This window comes from Aquarana catesbeiana, linkage group LG10 (genome assembly GCF_042186555.1).
Source record: "Aquarana catesbeiana isolate 2022-GZ linkage group LG10, ASM4218655v1, whole genome shotgun sequence".
NCBI lineage: Eukaryota > Metazoa > Chordata > Amphibia > Anura > Ranidae > Aquarana > Aquarana catesbeiana.
Genome location: NC_133333.1, coordinates 111,365,033 through 111,385,081, shown reverse-complemented (window position 1 = coordinate 111,385,081; position 20,049 = coordinate 111,365,033). Strand labels below are relative to the sequence as shown.

The window sequence follows — 20,049 nt, the reverse complement described above, 5'->3', positions numbered from 1 at the left end:
GCCAAGCTCATCTCCTTCAATCAGATGTGAATAGTGCCTAGTGCTCCAATCCCAACATGAGTCGTCACGTGACTTCATCAGGGCTTCACGCAGGCCCTTTGAAGGAGCAGTGACTCAGAGCTCGTAGCCTATCAAGTTTCTCTCCTCAGTTGAAGCCCTCCCCCAGAAGTGCTCCCGGAAGTCATCGTATGACCTGTGACGTCACGTGTGCTCCACGCCGGCCCCAGCCTCTTCCTGACGGCCACAGGACATCTCTAGGGCCGAGAAACATCTCTGCAGCACCACCGGACAGAGTACCACCGGACCCTGAACTGAGGACCACACCATGGACCATCCTCTTAATGCAGATGAGCCCTTTTAACCCTTTGTCTCCTGTAAGTGTGACCCTTTATTGTGTCATTATACTACACTTAGGTGGCGCTTCCTTTCTCTACCTTCTTTTACTGAAGATTTGCATCTTTTCCAGCACCCATACGTCATATTGATGGTGGGACTCATTGATTATACTTTACACAGATTTTCGTTGGATTTTCTTTACTCATCACTTTATATATTTGTAAACGGACTTTTTTACTTGATTATATAATTTGGTTTGTCACGTTTTACACCAGGATTGCACCACGTTTATTTATGGAGTTTTATGTTTGATATATTTGTTTGACTTTTACTTTATTTACACGTTATATACACATACTATTAATTAATTCTGTTCCCTCATCACACTTTTACACAGCGCAAACACCACCATTTATTCATCTATCACTTTTTTCTGTTTTGGATCAGATTCACAGGTATTTGCAGCAGTGCCCCCTAGGTTAGTTTTTTAGACAGCGTGGGAGTTATCCATTTACAAACAAGTAAAAAGTACATACCCTTGTTTTCCATTTCATGCCTTCAGTGTGCTTGGGCAACCTAACTGTTAGTATGGAAGGGAAGGGTAAGTGCTGGGGGCAATGGTTAAAAAACAAGAACTTTAGGAGTTAGGTTAAAGTGTATGTTACGTCAACATTTTATATTCGTGATATGTGTATATTGTACCATTTACTTGTTTTAAAATGTATCCTGTTCTCTTTATATTGCTTATTTTGTGTGAAATACCTGCTGTTCTTGAAAGTCCCCCTGCTTTCCTATTTCAAACTGACCACACTAGGCATAGAATCACATCCTTCCCCAGTGTGGTCAGTTTTTTGCCTGTGTTGGGAGCACAGCCCGTCTGTCCTTCAATGGCCAAGACTTGTGCTGACAAGCCTACCTACACAGCTGGGAAGATCAGTGCCTTCTCCTCCTAAATTATATTTATTATGATTTTTATGTCTATACACAAATGTTTTGCTTTCCATTTCCATTTTAAACTGAATGGGTTGTTTTAAAGGTGAGGGGTGACATATACTTTAAGGATTAGGGTGAGTGGGGCGGAGGCGGCGCGCGGCATGTGAGGACTGCAGGAACAGAGTTCTCTCTGCAGGTTGTTGATTGTGCCGTGATCCTGTGAGCAAAAAGCTCAAATTTTGACCTGGACTGCTGGGGTATGTGTGCAGGATCCTCACAAGCACCTCCAGGGATGGTGAAATACGGGCCACCCTGACCCAAAACACCGGGAGAACGGCTGGCCCGCTTTGCTTGGGGGTCCCAAGATGGCGCCGGTGCACGGGAGGAGGAGGAGGCATGACCACCGCTGCAGAGACATGTGGAGGCTGCTCAGCCAGCGACTCCCCCACCGGATCGGGTGAGTCCCAGACCACAGAGGGATCACCTCAAACACAGGGGGAGATCTTTAGAATGCACACAACTGTGCAGGTGGAGGAGGAAGAGGAACCATCCCTTACACAGATTATGGGGGGCATACAGGGATGCCAGAACAAGTTGATTGATCACTTTGTGGAACTTAAATTGGAATTCTCATTCATGAAACATAATATGCAGAAGCTCAGAGAAAAGGCACAGGCTACAGACCACTGTATTGCCTATCTGGAGGACACTGTCAGACCTATGGACAATGCTGTTCAGGTGGCAAAGAAAACCCTCTCTGAGCATACTTTCAATATGGCCGATATGGAGGATCGTATGAGAAGGAATAATATAAGGTTGGTGGGGTTCCCTGAGGGAGCGGAGGGGAAACACCCTGAGGAGTTCTTAGAGGGGTGGCTCAAAGAGCACATGGCTCCTGGTACTTTCACTAACATGTTTGCCTTCGAACGGGTGCATCGCGTCCCGGGTCAAGCACCACCAAAGGGAGCAATTCCCAAACCTATGATTGCAAAGATCCTGCATTTACGTGATCGGGAGAATATTTTGAAAGGGGCCTTAACAGGGCCTGAATTGGAGTTCAATGGCTACCAGATTTCTATATATCCTGATTTCTCCGCTGCCATCCAGAAACAAAGAGCCTCTTTTCAGCAGGTGAAGAAGCGACTGGAAGAAGACTGCGGGAGCAGGGGGAGGTATGAGTGACTGGTCTGTTTTTTTTTAACCCCCCCCCTTCTTTGTTTTTCTCGCTTTATTATTATTATTATTATTATTATTTTTGCTGGGATGATACCCTGCCTGGAACTCTGCATTTTTGCCTTACTTCCCTGGCAGTCCAGGCGATTGACTACGTTATTATGATGCTGTATCTATGTGTTTTCTTGCTGCTCAAGATAACCCACTGCATAGTGGGAGCCTGCGGACTGTTCTGTCTACTGCAAAGGTTTTTTTTTTCTTTTGTTTTTTTCTCGTCAGTTTTCTCTTTCTTGGGACTTGTTCCTCAAGGTGCTGGAGCCTGTCAGAATAATCTAAGTCTTACATCCGTTTACCCTTTCTCTTGGTTAAAGGTTATGGGATCAAAGTGCCTGGCAAGTTGGCTGGGTGCAGGGAGGGGGGTGGGGGCCCTATAGGTGTTTATTCTGCTGGGACAATTTTTTTTCTATCTGTACTCTTTATACTCAGCGTGTGCAATACATTTTCTCCTGTTAAACAGCTGCCGCTCTATTTCTAGGGGGGGAGGGAGCTCTGGAGCTCTGAGACTTTGGCTCCCCTCTTCGCAGGGGGGGCATTTCTGCTCTTTGTTTATCTGCAATGGAGGTAAATCTCAGGGTTGTGTCCTGGAACGTCCGAGGACTTAATTCCAAATTTAAACGTTCCTTGGTATTTGATAGCATTAAAAAAGTATAAATCACACTTGATCCTATTGCAAGAGACTCATTTGCAGGGCTCCAGGGTTCTTTCTCTAAAAAGGGCACATGTTGCTGGAGTGTATCATGCCAGCTTTTCTTCCTATGCTAGGGGAGTTTCTACCCTGGTCACAAAATCTTTGCCCATCTTCATTCATGCGGATAAAACTGATATTAAGGGTAGATATGTTATTCCTGTGGTGAAAGTGCTGAAAAAGTTCCTGACATTTGTTAATATATATGTACCTCCTCGCTTCTCGATGTCCCATTTAGATGACATGCTGCAGGCTACTTATAAGACAACAGAAGGGAGGATTTTCATTCTGGGGGATTTGAATGCAGTGGCGGACTCAACCATGAATAGGTTGGTTGCACCATCTGGAGCTCCGGCCCCCCTGGTGGGCTAGCTGTCTACATATGGATCCCGTGATGTTTGGCGTTTTAAATATCCGGCTGCTAAGGAATATTCCTGCTACTCTGAAATGCATAGAACGCTATCCAGAATAGATGCCATCCTTGAGGAGGGGGAGGGCCTGGAAATGGTCAGGGAGGTGACATATCTCCCTAGAGCACATTCTGACAATTCTCCCATGCTGCTGGATCTTAGCCTGGGGCCAAAACCAGGGATCTGTCATTGGCGGATGGAAGCTAGTTGGTTGCAGGAGGAATACGTAAAGATTAAATGTAATGAAGCTATTAAGCTTTTCTGGACTGAAAATAGGAACGCTGGGTCAGATCTCCCTCAGTGGGAGGCGTTTAAAGCCACTCTAAGAGGGATGTTTATAGCGGAGGTGAGCGGGTTTAAAAAACAGTTGGCCTCTACGATACAGGACAGGGAAAAGGAAGTATCTCTAGCGGAAGCAGAATACGTTAGGGGGCCGACGCGGGAGGAATTGAGGACTTTACAGGACAAAACTAGGGCGTACTGTGCTGCACTGACGGACCATCTTTGGGTTTGGTAACAAGAATAGCAGACTTCTGGCGTACTTAGCAAAACCGGAATATGTACCTGTATACATAATGAGTGTGTATGATAGACACAGAGCTGAGGTGTGTGACTCGGCTGACATCCTGCAAGTCTTTACTCACTTTTACAGGGAGCTTTATCTGTTGTGCGCCTTATCTGTTGTGCGCCCCTGCTGGGGGGATGCACTGGTTAGCTATCTAGATGATATTGATCTACCTATGCTCACAAATGGAGACTGTGATGCTTTAGAAGCAGATATCACAGTGGAGGAGGTAGAGGGGGCAATCTCTTCTTTTGCTCCTCGGAAGTCACCGGGTCTTGATGGTTTCCCCTTGGAGTGGTATCACACCTTTGGGAGTAGTTTGGCACCTCCCCTGCTGCGAGTGTTCGCTAAGGCCAGATTGGATGGTAGACTACCACTCCCTATGAGAGAAGCCCTGGTGGTTTTGATTCATAAAGGGGGAAAGTATCCTCGGGAGTGTGACTCCTACTGTCCTATCTCGTTAATGAACGTAGACACATAAATTCTAGCTAAAATTATTGTCGGGGGACTGCAAACGTGGAATTACTTGTTCCGTCTTCTGGAAACATTTGGTTTTGGGCCTGTATTTATTTCATGGGTGAGATTACTGTATACAGAGCCGCTAGTTAGATTAGCGGGTTAATGGAATTATTTCAGAGCCCTTTCCTATTTTCCGTGGGACTAGACAGGGATGCCCACTGTCTCCCCTCCTGTTCGCCCTGGCCATAGAACCCCTGGCGGCTAAACTGAGAACTAGTGCTAGCATGTCTGGACTTTGGGTAGGGAGGCTGGAGGAGTGTGTCTCTCTCTATGCCGATGACATGTTCCTGTATCTGCAGGATACGGGTCCCTCGCTCTCTACGGCTTTCGGTCTGATCCAGGGGTTTGGAGATTATTCTGGTTTCCGAATTAACTTATTTCCCATTGATGATGCAGTGGCGGTCCCTTCGGATTGCCCCATCCCTCTGTCCAAATCATTCAAATACTTGAGGGTGGTGGTTCAGCTCCCTATCTCTAGGTTCCTGGACCTTAATCTGATGCCGATTATAAGGACTTTTCGGGAGAGAGTACAAAAATGGCAGAATCTACCTCTTATGGTGATGGGTTGAATAAACCTGTTTAAGATGATCTTTCTTCCTAAATTTCTGTATGTTCTCTCGAATTCTCCTGTTTACTTTTGATTAAAATGTTTAAGAGCATAGACTCCATTGTGGTGGAATTTTTGTGGGGGTCCTGTGCCCCCAGAGTTTCTTTAGCTGTTCTTAAGCTACCCGTTGCAATGGGGGGGACTGGCCCTTCCTGATTTGCACTCCTATTTTTTGCGCCTCAACTGACCTTTCTACACTGGCGATATTTTCCCCGAATTCCTAATGCCACTACTGGAAGCTACGGTCGCTACTTCTCAGGAAACTCTATTAAATATGGTGTACAGGAGGGGGGTCCCGGGTAGGAAGGTGGGTTCTGTTATGGCACTCCCTGGTAGGATATTTCATCAATATGCTCAGAGGATGGGTGATGAGCCCCTATGGCTGTCCCCCAATAGTCCTCTGTGGTGCAACAAATTAAGGGTTAAATTGGGTTAAATTGGAGGATGGATATATATGGGCTAGATGTGGTGTTAAGTATTTGCATCACATATACCAGGATGGTAGGTTGTCCTCCTTTGTGCAACTAAGGGAGCAGTTTGGCATACCCGAATATGCTCAGCTGCATCAGTGAAGTTAGGGTACAAAATACGGCTCTGGAAAAGGTCCTGATTGACCCTGATACAACCAAACGCATTTCCAGATATTATAGGGAAGTGGGCCCTGGGAACTCTGAATTGATTGCCAAGACTAGATTTCGCTGGGTGGCCGTTGCACCAGAGTTGTCTGATTAGTTGTGGCAGGAGGTTCTGGATACATATCTTGTCTCTGTTATATCCTCCATGGATAGAATGATCCAGCTTAGATACCTCCACCAGATGTACTACACACCGGCCAGACTGTTTCAAATGTGCAAAAGAGACCCTGCAGAGTTTCACAAATGTAAGGGGGCAGAGAGAACTTTTATTCACATGGTATGGGAATGCTCTAGGATACGTCCCCTGTGGTCCAGAGTGACTGAATTCATCTTTGATAACTTTGCTCTTCCTAACATATGTTCTCCCTTACGTTGCCTCCTGGGTGTCTTTGACCAAGAGGAGGTAAATGTACATACTAAGTTGTTCCTCAGGCTTCTATACAGTACTTTGGAGTGCGAAAACTTATCGCCCGGAGATGGATTTATGAGGAACAATTGACATTAGAGATGTGGATAAAGATAGTGAATGCTGATGTGCTTTTATATCGGATGACGTATAAGGTCAGGGGGGCTCCCAAGAAGTTCAGGAAGGTATGGTTTAGGTGGGTTGACTCAAAGAATACATTGGAGGAGGATGGGGCTCAGAGCGGTGAACGAAGTTAAGAGCGAGAGCCAGCTGGAGAGATTACACTGGAGGGTGAGCGTATGAGTGCACTACACTGAAAATATGGAGATTGAGGGGAATTAGGGTGCTCGCCCTCTATCCCACTATCTATGGTCTGAGTTTCAATGGTGGGACACCTGAGGTGGGAAGAGAGGGAGGAGTTGACCCTTATGGGAGGGGACGTGCCACCTCTTCTCCCTAAAGACATTGTTGGGGCTTGAATTGTTCGTTGTTCGGGGGGGGGGGGGGGGTTGTTTTTTTGCTTGCTGTTTTGGTGTCATTAATAAGACATGCTGGTAGGTTAATCGTATCCTGTCTAAATTGGCGCTAGTATGTTTGAATGTGTGTTAGGGACCTAAGGTTGTAAGCTCCTCGAGGGTAAGGACTGATGTGAATGTACAATGTATATGTAAAGTGCTGCGTAAATTGATGGCGCTATATAAGTACCTAAAATAAATAAAAATAAAATGAATAAAAAATAAAAAAGAGCGTAAATACTATACAGGGGTGTGGTTGGGATTCAGGAATATATGCTCACAGAATTATGGCACTGATATCCTTGACTGAATCACTGTGAATTTATTGCTACCGGTATGTATTACCCACCCCGTATTTTGTATGTAACATTTTTGTTATGATGAATAAAAAACCTTTTTGAAGAAAAAAAAAGGGGGTGAGGGTATTGTCCAAGGTAAGTGTTCCCGTATAAGTGTTACCTACGAGGAAGCTAGGGTTGTTGGTTCAAGTAGAGAGAGGGTTAAGTATTAGAAAGTCAGGGGCATTTAGATGAGCTGCAGGATTTACAGACAGGTCTGCACCCAAAATCAAAAGTACCAAGCTGTTAGCTCCATGTACTAATGTACTGTTCTCTGCAGGTTCCTAAGCACCAGTGTTGTATAGTGGAGATGTGGATGAGGAGCGAGTCGCCCGCTCTGAGAATTCCAAACCTGCATACAGAAAGCAGGCACTCTCAGAATGCACTATACACATGGAATGAAAAACAGAGGCTATATACCCACACCTTATTATGCATCCATTTGTATCACCCTTGGTTTACACCTATGCGGTTTTTAGTGCGTTTTGCAGAAACGCACTACAGTCCATGTAACATAGTTTCCTATGGATCTAGTTCACATCTGGGCATTTTGAGCTGGTGAATTTTTTGGAAAGGGCCAAGGACTTTTTTTCCCAAAGCAGATTGTTTTGCATGAAAAAAATTCAATGGACCCGCACCAAAAACACAAGTGTTGCGTTTTTTATGCGTTTTGCAGGTTTTTGTGGTTAATGGTAAAGTATGCCAGTTCTGTTCATGTAGTGCGACTTTGATGCAACTTTATACTCTGTGGGACTCAAGTAGCATTAAAGTCGCATTAAAGTAGTGCAGGAACCTTTATGTGTCCAAAGTCGCATGTTAGGCTTAGGGGCCAGAATTAGATGTTAGGGTTAAGGGCTAGGGTTAAATGTTAGGGTTAGGGCTAGGGTTAGAAATAGAGTTAATGTTAGCGGTAATTGTCAGGGTTAGACAGCTAAGCCTATCAATTACTTCTAACCCTAACGATTACCTCTAATCCTAATGATTACGGTGAACATTTCTGCATTACTTTGATGTGACTCAAGGTTGCACTACATGAACAGACCTGTCATACGTTTCTATTAGACAAAAAAAAGAAAAAGCATAAAAATCGCAAAATACACTGCAAAACATGTCAGAAAAAATACATCAACTGCAACCTACATAAATGTGACCCTAGCCTCAGAATCTTGTTTTGGACAGTTTTGATCAGTTGCTTTAACCACCTGCCGACCAAAAAATGGCTACAGCATGGTCCAATAACTCTGGGAGGGCGTACTATAACGTCCTCCCAGAATCGTGCACCCCCTGGGGGCACGGAGTAATCACTTGTAAACAAACTGGAGCATTCATGCTCATCCATGCTCCATCCCTGGCTCATCCATCCTCATTCATGCTCCATCCCTGGATCACCCATCCTCATTAATGCTCCACCCCCGGCTCATCCATCAATATTCATGCTCCATCCCTGGCTCATTCATCCACATTCATGCTCCATCCCTGGCTCATCCTTCCACATTCATGCTCCCTCCCTGGCTCATCCAACCACATTCATGCTCATCCATGCTCCATCCCTGGCTCATCCATCCACATTCATGCTCATCCATGCTCTATCCCTGGCTCACCCATGTTCCATCCCTGGCTCATCCATCCCCATCCATGGCTCATCCATGCCACATCAGTGATCATCTGTGCCACATCAGTGATTATCTGTGCCACATCCATGCCACATCAGTGCTCATCTGTGCCACATCAGTGATCATCCATGCCACATCAGTGATCATTCGTGCCACATTAATGCCACACCAGTGATCATCTGTACCACATCAGTGATTATCCGTGCCACATCGATGCCACATCAGTGATCATCCGTGCCACATCGATGCCACATCAGTGCTGAACGGTGCCACATCAGTGATCATCCGTGCCACATCCATGCCACATCCATGCCGCATCAGTGATCATCCGTGCCACATTCATGCCACATCAGTGATCATCCGTGTCACATCCATGCCACATCAGTTCTCATCAGTGCGCATCCGTGCCATATCCATACCACTACAGTGCCCATCAGTGACTCACAAAAGTGGAATAGGTAGTCAAATTAGATTTGCAATGTATGTCCCTACAACACCTGATGGTGCTCCCTGCATGTTGGGCCTCTGTATGTGGCCAGGCTGTGTAAAAGTCTCACACATGTCGTATCGCCATACTCAGGAGGAGTAGCAGAATATATTTTGGGGTGTATGTATGTACACTTGTGGAAAAAAATGACATGTTCAAAAGACTCATTATGCCTCATAGATTATACGTTGGGGTGTTTACTTTCCAAAATGGGGTAATTTTTTGCACGTTTCCATTGTCCTGGTGCTCCAGGGCCTTCAAAAGTGTGAGAGGTAGTCTAGAAATTATATGTGTAATTTATGTCCCTAGAAACGCCTTATGGTGCTACTTGCATGTTGGGCCTCACTATGTGGCCCGGCTGTGTAAAAGTCTTACACATGTGGTATCACCATACATGTATTTTGGGGTGTAATTTGTGGTATGCATATGCTGTGTGTGAGAAATAACTTGTTATTACAATTTTGTGAAAAAAAAAAAAGAAAAAAAAATCTTAATTTTGCAAAGAATTGTGGGAAAAAATTACAACGTCAAAAAACTCACCATGCCTCTTACTAAATACATTGGAATGTCTACTTTCCAAAAAAGGGTCATTTGGGGGGGATTTGTACTGTTCTGGCTTGTTAGGGTCTCACAAATTTAGATAGACCATCAGTACATCAGGTGTGATCAATTTTCAATGATTGGCACCATAGCTTGTAGACTTTCACAAAGATCAAATAATATGCACTGATTTGGGTTATTTTTACCAAAGAAATGTAGCAGTATAAATTTTGGCCAAAATTTATGAAGAAAAATTACTAATTTACAAAACTTTTTAACAGAAATGAAGAAAAATGCATTTTTCTTACAACATTTTCGGTCTTTTTTCATGTATAGCGCAAAACTTAAAAAAAAACAACGGTGATTAAATACCACCAATAGAAAGCTATATTTGTGTGAAAAAAAGTACAAAAATGTAATATGGGTACAGTGTTGCACGACTGAGTAATTGTCATTCAAAATGTAAGAGCACCGAAAGCTGAAAATTGGTCTGGTTAGGAATGGGGTATAAGTGCCCAGTGGGCAAGTGGTTACATCTAATACATTCTATCCTCTGGTTATTGTTCTGAATGAATAGATTTCACAGTCACTAATTAAAAGACCCATAAACCAACTCAATCGGACACCCATCTAAACGTGTAAGAAGAGAAACTTTGGTAATCAAACCAGCTACAGTAGGTGACCGCGATATTGTGTCAATCTCGCCGCTGTTATCGATGAGATTTGACACCTGCGAGCCCCGTCATGGGAGCCAGCGCCGAGATGGCTCACTCATCGGGAAAGGAAAACTGTTTTTTCCTTTCGCGATGAGCGACAGGCAGTGCTGACAGCTGTCTGGTATGAATCATGAGGGAGAACGCCGCGCCAAATTTTAGGTCTGGTATGGATTTTAAGGGTAACCCCCTACGCCGAAAAATCGGCATGGGGGTCCCCCCCAAAATCCATATACCAGACACTTATCCGAGCACGCAACCCGGCCAGTCAGGAAAGGGGGTGGGGACGAGCGCCCCCCTTCCTGAACAGTGCCAGGCCGCATGCCCTCAACATGGGGGGGGCGCTTTGGGGAAGGGGAGGCGCCCTGCGGGCCCCCCCACCCCAAATCACCTTGTCCCCATATTGATGAGGACAAGGGCCTCTTCCTGACAACCCTGGCCGTTGGTTGTCGGGGTCTGCGGGCAGAGGGCTTATCAGAATCCGGGAGCCCCCTTTAATAAGGGGGCCCCCAGATCCCGGCCCCCCACCCTATGTGAATGAGTATGGGGTACATCGTACCGCTACCCATTCACCTGGGGGGGAAAAGTGTCAATAAAAAAACACACTACACAGGTTTTAAAAGTAATTTATTAGGCAGCTCCGGGGGTCTTCTTCTGCCTTCGGGGGTCTTCTTCCGACCTCGGGGGTCTTCTTCTGACTTCTCCGGCCTCTTCTCCCGGTGTCCGCTTCTTCTCCCGCCTCTTCTCCCGGTGTCCGGTTCTTCTGCCGGGCTCCTCCGCTATCTTCTGCCGTTCTTTTGTTAGCGGTGGCCGGGTCTTCGCCATCTTGTTCCTTCTTCTCTTCTTCCGATGTTAACATGACGCTGTCTCCCGCTGTTATGCTGTGTGAGCCCCTATGATGTCACAGTCCCATCATGCCCCGGGACTGTGACATCATAGGGGCGGGGTCACCGGGTGACCACGCCCCATGCCTATATAGGTCGCCCCGCACCTCGCATACATCATTACAGTGGGAGAGAGCGTCGTGTCAACATCGGAAGAAGAGAGGAAGGAACAAGACGGCAAAGACCTGGCCACTGCTAGCAAAAGAGCGGCAGAAGATAGCGGAGGAGCCCAGCAGAAGAACCGGTCACCGGGAGAAGAGGTGGGAGAAGAAGCGGACACCGGGAGAGCAGGAAAAGAAGCGGACACCGGAAGAAGAGGCCGGAGAAGTCGGAAGAAGACCCCCGAAGTCGGAGGAAGACCCCCAGAGCTGCCTAATAAATTACTTTAAAAACCTGTCTAGTGTGGGTTTTTTATTGACACTTTTTTCCCCAGGTGAATGGGTAGGGGTACGAAGTACCCCATACTCATTCACATAGGGTGAGGGGCCGGGATCTGGGGGCCCCCTTATTAAAGGGGGCTCCTGGATTCCGATAAGCCCTTTGCCCGCAGACCCCGACAACCAACGGCCAGGGTTGTCGGGAAGAGGCCCTTGTCCTCATCAACATGGGGACAAGGTGCTTTGGGGTGGGGGGGCCCGCAGGGCGCCCCCCACTTCCCCAAAGCTCCCACCCCCCTTGTTGAGGGCATCCAGCCTGGTACGGTTCGGGGGGGGCCTTGCTCGTCCCCACCCCCTTTCCTGACCGGCCGGGCTGCGTGCTCGGATAAGGGTCTGGTATGGATTTTGGGGGGGACACCCATGCCGATTTTTCGGCATAGGGGGTTCCCCTTAAAATCCATACCAGACCTAAGGGCCTGGTATGCCCCTGGGGGGAACCCACGCCGGTTTTTTATTTAAAATTTGGCGCGGCGTTCCCCCTCATGATTCATACCAGACAGCTGTCAGCACTGTCTGTCGCTCATCGCGAAAGGAAAAAACAGTTTTCCTTTCCCGATGAGCGAGCCAGCGCGAGATACACAGTACCCCGTCGCTGAGAACCAGCGCGATGGGATCGCGCTGGAAACACAATCTCGCGGTCAAGTACTGTATAACCACACATGATTACAGGCCTTCATTATTGGCATGAGAACGAATCTCCTGCATGTATAGTGCTAGGGTTGCCACCTGTCCGGGATTCACCCGGACAGTTCAGGTTTTGAATCATGTGTCCGGATTTCAGTCCACCTGAAACCCAGACACAATATTCAGACAGGAATGTAGTTCAGAACAGTGCCTGATAGGAGGGTGAGGGGGCACTATGCACGCCACATTACTATTCTCTTTGGAGCGCTGAAAGGTATCCCAGGTCTTTTACAATCCTATGCTAAAAAAATTTTTTTTTGCTGTGCGCCGCTAAAGTGTTCAGGTTTGGCTTGAAGAAAAAGTGGCAACCCTATATGGTGTACTTAGCCCAATCCATCCTAAATATACAGTATTAGCTGTGTGTGTTTGTATTACAAAATTGTATTCTTACCTTTCTTACAAAGATTCTCCTCACACTGGATAATTGTGATTTCAGCCTTATCTTCACAATGAGCTCCACTGACTTCTGATTTTGAACTATGCACAGGGCTTGGAGATGTCAGACTGGAAGAATAAAAGTTAGAACTGTAGAAGCCAAACAGACTTTTGTGGAAGAACAGTTATCCTTTCAATACACTTATACACTTAAAAGTTTAACTAAAGGCAAAAATTTTTTTTCAGAACAGAGGTGGATTAGAACACCTATCAATTATTATTGCTGACTGTGCCCCCGTTAGGGAGATCCTCCATTTCTATTTGTCTTTTTTATAATTATCATTGAAAATTAAAGTAAAAGAAAATCACAAATTTTGGGTTGTCCTCAGAAAAAGAAATAGAGGGGATCTCCACTAGTTCTGGTGACCACTCAAGGGTTTTCCCTAATTTGTGGGGATTTTCTCACTTCCTATTTTGGCTACGGGACAGGAAGTGAAGGTAAGTCTCCCCAATGGGACACGGAAGGAAAAAACAAAAACAAAAAAAAAGCTAACAGGAGCTACAACCATCCCTTATGCCACGTACACACGATCGGAATTTCCGACAACAAAGTGAAGTTGTCGGAGAATTTGAGAACCTGCTCTCAAACATTTCTGTGCGGAATTCCGGCAGCAAATGTTCGATGGAGCATACACGCGGTCGGACTTTCTGACAACAAGGTCACATTGAACATTTCCTGTCGGAAAGTCTGACCGTGTGTACGTGGCATTACTCTATCCAAAATGAAAAAAAAAAGTTTTGCCTATAGTTCTACTTTAACCTTACTTCAGTGCAATCCCTTTCTTTGAAAAAATAAATAAAATACGAATGCTATTATGAATAAATGCCACCGCAGCACACAACACATTAAATACATGCTAATGTATGTGTTACCGCAGTGAAACAGTGTGGATCCAGCTTCAATCTATAAGCATATATCATGTGCTACACCACAAATGTGTAATACACAATAATAGCAATAAATGAGACAATGCCAGTAACTATTTAGGATCCTGGAATTCTTTCTTGTTTAAGACAGTATGCATGTATCTTTACCATGTAGGCTTTACAAATCAATCCAAAATGCAATAAATCATTTTGACCATTTTAAGAGCCTAAAATAGCATTTCCTTCCCTTGTCTTTCTCTTACACTGAATTATGTTTATTACTAAAGTTAATGTACTATTGAACTCCTTAATTGATATTTCATGCCTGGTGTTAGGTGAGCAGAACTTAAAGCAACCTTTTCCTTGGCTAGCATTTGCAGAACCAAATATGATCTATTCAGCTTAAAAAAAAAAAAACTCACCGATGCATAATCTGTGAACAAAAAATCCAGCTCCAGTGTGTCCCCAGATAGCCAGTTATTCCCCCATTGGGTGCTGCCATCTTGCCTCTCACACAACTCAATAAAGGTGACAACAGGCTGGCCATCACAGCCAGAATGTCAGAAACCTCTGTCCTTCCTCTGACAGTCCTGTTACTGCTCTTTGCATAAATCAGCGGCCGGCCGGGAGGTGGTTACAGATGGTGATGAGGGATTAGATACTGACTTAATAAAACAGTAAAATCTGTATATCAGTAACAGCACTGTTTAGTGAGGTAGCAGGTTTTGTTAAAAGGAATGTGTTTGAAACAGATGATGGAGTAGACTATGAAGATAACAATAAGTATGCACTGATCAGCCATAACTTTATGACCACTTACAGGCGTTAAGCGAATAACATTGAAGTTTATATGTTAAAAGCAGAAAAAATGGGCATTACATTTGGTGGTGCATGGGGCTGTATAGTCGCAGACCAGTCAGGGTGCCCATGCTGACCCAAGTCTACAGCCAAATGTGCCTACAATGGGCACATGAGCATCAGAACTGGACCACGGAGCAATGAAAGAAGGTGGCCCAGTCAATGTTTTTTATTACATCATGTGGATAGCCAGGTGCATGTGCATTGCTCACCTGGGGAAAAGATGGCACCAGGATGCACTGGGAAGAAAGCATGCAGGCTGAGCCATTGTGATGTTTTGGGCAATGTTCTGCTGGGAAACCACACTGCAAAAATGGTTCAAGAATGGTTTGAGGAACAGAACAATGAGTTTGAGGTGCTGATTTAGCCTCCAAACTCAAAAGATCCAATCAAGCATCTGTGGAATGTGCTGGAAAAATAAGTCTGATCCATGGAAGCCCCACCTTGAAACGTACAGGGCCCTAAAGGATCTGCTAATGACAGCTTGGTGCCAGATACCACAGCATACCTTCAGAGGTCTAGTGGCACCTATGCCTTGATGGGTTAGGGCTGTTTTGGTGGCAAAAGGGGAACCTACTCAATATTAGATTGTTGTATATGCTTGGGGAATGGAACAGTTTGTTTTAACATTAAAAACAATAAGACTTCCCTCATCACTGTGAACAGGCTGAAGCAAGCAGGTTAGTGTGTTCTCCTGCAGCCTACATGGTTAACAAGGTCATTTATTATTATGTAACTTATTTGCATATACTTGCATAACTATTTCAGTTGACAAAAAAGATGTATGTGCATCAAGTACTCATATACATATTTTATTGATTTTCAGGAAAAAACAAGAAAAAAAAAATAAATAAATAGACATCTGTCAAGAATGTCAGCATCAGAAGTATCATAAGCAGTACACAGTATATTAATTTAATAATCAACAGCATTGGTGTTGAAAGGCAAATAGACTGTGCATTTTGCATGTGCAGTTACTCCAGAGCTTAGTAATTGAGTTGGAGCTGCATAAAACACCCAATCACATGCAAGGAAAATGAAAACATTTTTTTTGCTTGCCCATGATTGGATGATGGAAGTCAGCAAAGTTTCCCCCTCATTTACTAAGTTCTGGAACAACTGCACTTGCAGAGTGCAAATACACATGCAAAGTGAACAGTCTATTTGCGTTTAGTAAATCAACTCCATAATTGTGTCTAATAACACTGTAATCATAGAATAATAACTAATAATCTGTAATATTGTCTATCTATGTATGCATGCACAATAAAGACTTTTAAATAGACCATTACATATGTGGTTCCCTATTGTTCCATATATCAAAATGGAGTCTGAAGTTATATAAGGAAATGTGGAACCAGGTGTCATTCATTGTTGCTCCTCAGTTTTTATTTTTAATATCGTGTATTATCTTTTTTTGGTCTGCATCATTTCTGGGACACTGTGATGAGTGGTTTATGAATGTTCATTGAATTATGGGGAATAACAGCTGTCAGACCAGCTTCAGTTCACCTATGATGATCAGACAGTAAAATCGCATTAATCTCCATGGGGTCTTCAGCTTAGGGGTATTTAATCCTGTATACAAAGTATCTGATCATCTGGTAGACTGAACCAGTGCTAATATGAAAATACAGCACAGTATTGACAGGGCAGCTCCAGTCAAATGATAAAAAACATCTTTTTTTTTTTTCCCAAGTAAATACAATGGAGCTGACTACCTGCATATTTCTCCTTTCTCAGTGCCGCCATTATTTGGTTTATTAATGTCAATTCAAAATCTTGCTTTCTAAACCTATACCCCAGAGACGCTGAACCTATAAAATAGCACTGCCCTTTATTTAAACTCTAAGCTTTCTAAACACCTACCCTGCCCTCTACTTGTGTATGAAATATGGCAGGTTATACCATATGCACCGGTCGGGCCCCAAATAACTCCCCCTTTCCTTACCTATGCCCATTCTTCTGCTCACCTTGGCTAACCCCCTTTCTAACCCCCTTGGCTAACCCCCTTGACCATATATATATAAATTCTTTTTGTTCAGCCTTCAGGCTGAACAAAAGAAATCTAAGGCAAGCCATAGATTGTGCAATTTTCTTTCCTGCAACCACTGATTGCAGGAAAGAAAATCCTTTGATTCCCTCCCACAAAGCTATTCTGTTCTCCCGGCGGGGGAGCGCAGGGAGCCGTCCCTGCCAGGAGACCATGATTACTGCTAGCGGCTTAACCACGGACAATAAGCACATGCGATAAAGATCCGACATGCTGGTTGTGTACAGGTCAATTGATGGATCGACTTGGATACAATCAGCCTGTCCATAGATGGATCGAATCTCAGATGGTCCCTACTTGAACCCGCCGGGATTAAATCCATCTATGGTCAGCTTAACAGATTTCTCCATCCATGCTAACAGCATCAATGGATAAATCTCCTGCTATGCTATATTGTAATCTGACAGACGGTGGTATCTGTAGGGATGCAGGGGCTTTTTAGCCACTATTTTTCCACCTAGCTCCTTCGATATAATAGAAGGATGTCAGGTGGAGACATGTAGGCAGGGTCACCCACTGATGGAATTTTGGCCAATTTATCAGGAACACTAAGAAATTCACTCTGTGTATGGCCAGCTTTACCCTGGTTTTAACAGGCTTCAGCCATTGCCAGTATGAACTCCACAATGCCCAACTCCCTGGGAACAATTACGCACTGGCTACATTACCTGGAAACCCCCAATGGATGATACAGTTGTGCTCATAAGTTTACATACCCTGGCAGAATTTATGATTTCTTGGTCATTTTTCAGAGAATCTGAATGATAACACAAAAACATTTCTTTCACTGATGGTTACTGCTTTGCTGAAGCCACATATTATCAATCAACTGTGTTTACTCTTTTTAAATCATAAAGACAACAGAAACTACCCAAATGAACCTGATCAAAAGTTTACATACCCTGGTGATTTTGGCCGGATAACATGCACACAAGTTGACACAAAGGGGTTTGAATGGCTATTAAGGCTGGCCATACATGGTCGAATCTCAAAAGAATTTTCTTTTGAAAACCAGAAAATTTGTGCATTTTGTGATCCAATGGTGCCACCATTGATTTTGAAATTAGGCCAACCAAGCCTTGAATTTCACCTCATGTTGCTACAGGAAAGAATTTTCGTGGCTAGGAATCTTCTTTTCTTTCCGGGAAATTTCTTTTCTTGCACATGCGCATTTCTTATTTCGATTACATTTCTTGCATGATTCTCCCATCATTGATTAGAAAATTTTTCGTTTTTAAAAAAATTTCCAACATGTCCAATTACTCAAATTTGATTGCCGCACGAAAATCGGTGTTGCTGCAGCCCACTAATGGTGCGAAATATGAACGAAAATTCTTAGATAAGATTTTGAAAAGGCAACCATCCTCACCTGTGATCTGTTTGCTTGTAATTAGTGTGTGTATAAAAGGTCAATGAGTTTCTGGACCCCTGACAGACCCTTGCATCTTTCATCCAGTGCTGCACTGAGGTTTCTGGATTCTGAATCATGGGGAAAGCAAAAGAATTGTCAAAGGATCTGCGGAAAAAGGTAGTTGAACTGTATAAAACAAGAAAGGGATATAGGAATTGAGAATGCCAATCAGCAGTGTTCAAACTCTCAAAATCATGAAGTGGAAAATGAGGGGCTTGTCAGAAACCATCAATCAAACTGTGACAGAAGTACAGTTAAATCACACTTGTTTAATAATAATAAAAAAAGGTAAACAGGGTAAACGTAGACAAAACATAGCCAGGGTTCAAGAACCGGAACAGATAGTCAGACAAGCCAAAAACATCAGGGAGCCAGAGATGAGCATAGTAGAACAGCAAGCAGGATCTGGAGCCAGAAGGAATGTCAGCCAAGCAAGTCTTTAACAGGAACACAGGAGAGCGTCTCTAGAGATGTCACCAAGGCGAAGGCAGAGATTATCTGGACTGGACGACTTAAGTAGGCAGGACTGACGAGCAGTCAACAGGTGAGTCACTGTGGAGAGATAGGAGCTGGCAATTAGCCAACAGCTGAGCGGCCAGCTTTGAGAATGAAGGGCTGAGCCCAGCCCTGACAGGGATCTGTTGAAACCAAACCACGGTCAGGCAGACCAACCAAAATTTCAGCCACAACTGCCAGGAAAATTGTTCGGGATGCAAAGAAAAACCCACAAATAACTTCAGGTGAAATACAGGACTCTCAGAAAACATGTGGTGTGGCTGTTTCAAGATGCACAATAAGGAGGCACTTGAAGAAAGATGGGCTGCATGGTCAAGTCGCCAGAAGAAAGCCATTACTACGCAAATGCCACAAAGTATCCCACTTACAATACGCCAAACAGTACACAGACAAGCCTCAAACCTTCTTACACAAAGTCATTTGGAGTGATGAGACCAAAATTGAGCTTTATGGCCACAACCATAAATGCTACATTTGGACAGGAGTCAACAAGGCCTATGATGAAAGGTACAGCATTCCAACTGTGAAACACGGAGTTGGATCGCTGGTGTTTTGGGGATGTGTGAGCTACAAAGGCACAGGAAATTTGATCAAAATTGATGGCAAGATGAATGCAGTACGTTATCAAAAAATACTGGAGGAACATGTGCATTCATCAGCCAGGAAACTGCGCATGGGACGTACTTGGACATTCCAACATGACAATAATCCAAAACACAAGGCCAAGTTGACCTGTCATTAGCTACAGCAGAAAAAAGTGAAGGTTCTGGAGTGGCCATCTCACTCTCCTGACCTCAATATCATTGAGCCACTCTGGGGAGATCTCAAACGTGCAGTTCATGTAAGATAGCCCAAGAATTTCCAGGAACTGGAGGCTTTTTGCCAAGTGGAATGGGCAGCTTTACCATCTAAGAAGATAAAAAGCATCATCCACAAATACCACAAAAGACTTCAAGCTGTCATTGATGTTAAAGGGGGCAATACACAGTATTAAGAATTGGGGTATGTAAACTTTTGATCAAGGTCATTTAGGTAGTTTCTGTTGTCATTATGATTTAAAAAGAGTAAACACAGTTGATTGATAATAAATGGCTTCAGCCAAACACTAACCATGAGTGAAAGAAAAGTTTTTGTGTTATCATTCATATTCTCTGAAAAATGGCCAAGAAATCATAAATTCTGTCAGGGTATGTAAACTTATGAGCACAACTGTATGTGTATAACTTTTTTCACTCATAAATTATACTAAGCACTGTTCTTTTCTCAATATATGAGGTACTGACACTAACTAACCTGTTCTAGTTTACCTGTATCTTTGTCATTGTCCATCTACTTTTTGTACTCTTCCTTTGTAGAGACAGCTCTTCAC

General features: G+C 44.1%; 1 protein-coding gene across 2 annotated transcripts in view; it reads right to left on the bottom strand.

The window, feature by feature from the left end:
- Window positions 1-20,049, bottom strand: part of DIXDC1 (DIX domain containing 1) — a 275,645-nt gene that overhangs the window by 79,134 nt on the left and 176,462 nt on the right. For both annotated transcript variants that reach the window (XM_073602439.1, XM_073602438.1), the window contains one exon: window positions 12,932-13,044. In XM_073602439.1, the coding sequence (XP_073458540.1) occupies window positions 12,932-13,044 (113 nt within the window). The remainder of the gene's footprint in view (window positions 1-12,931; window positions 13,045-20,049) is intronic.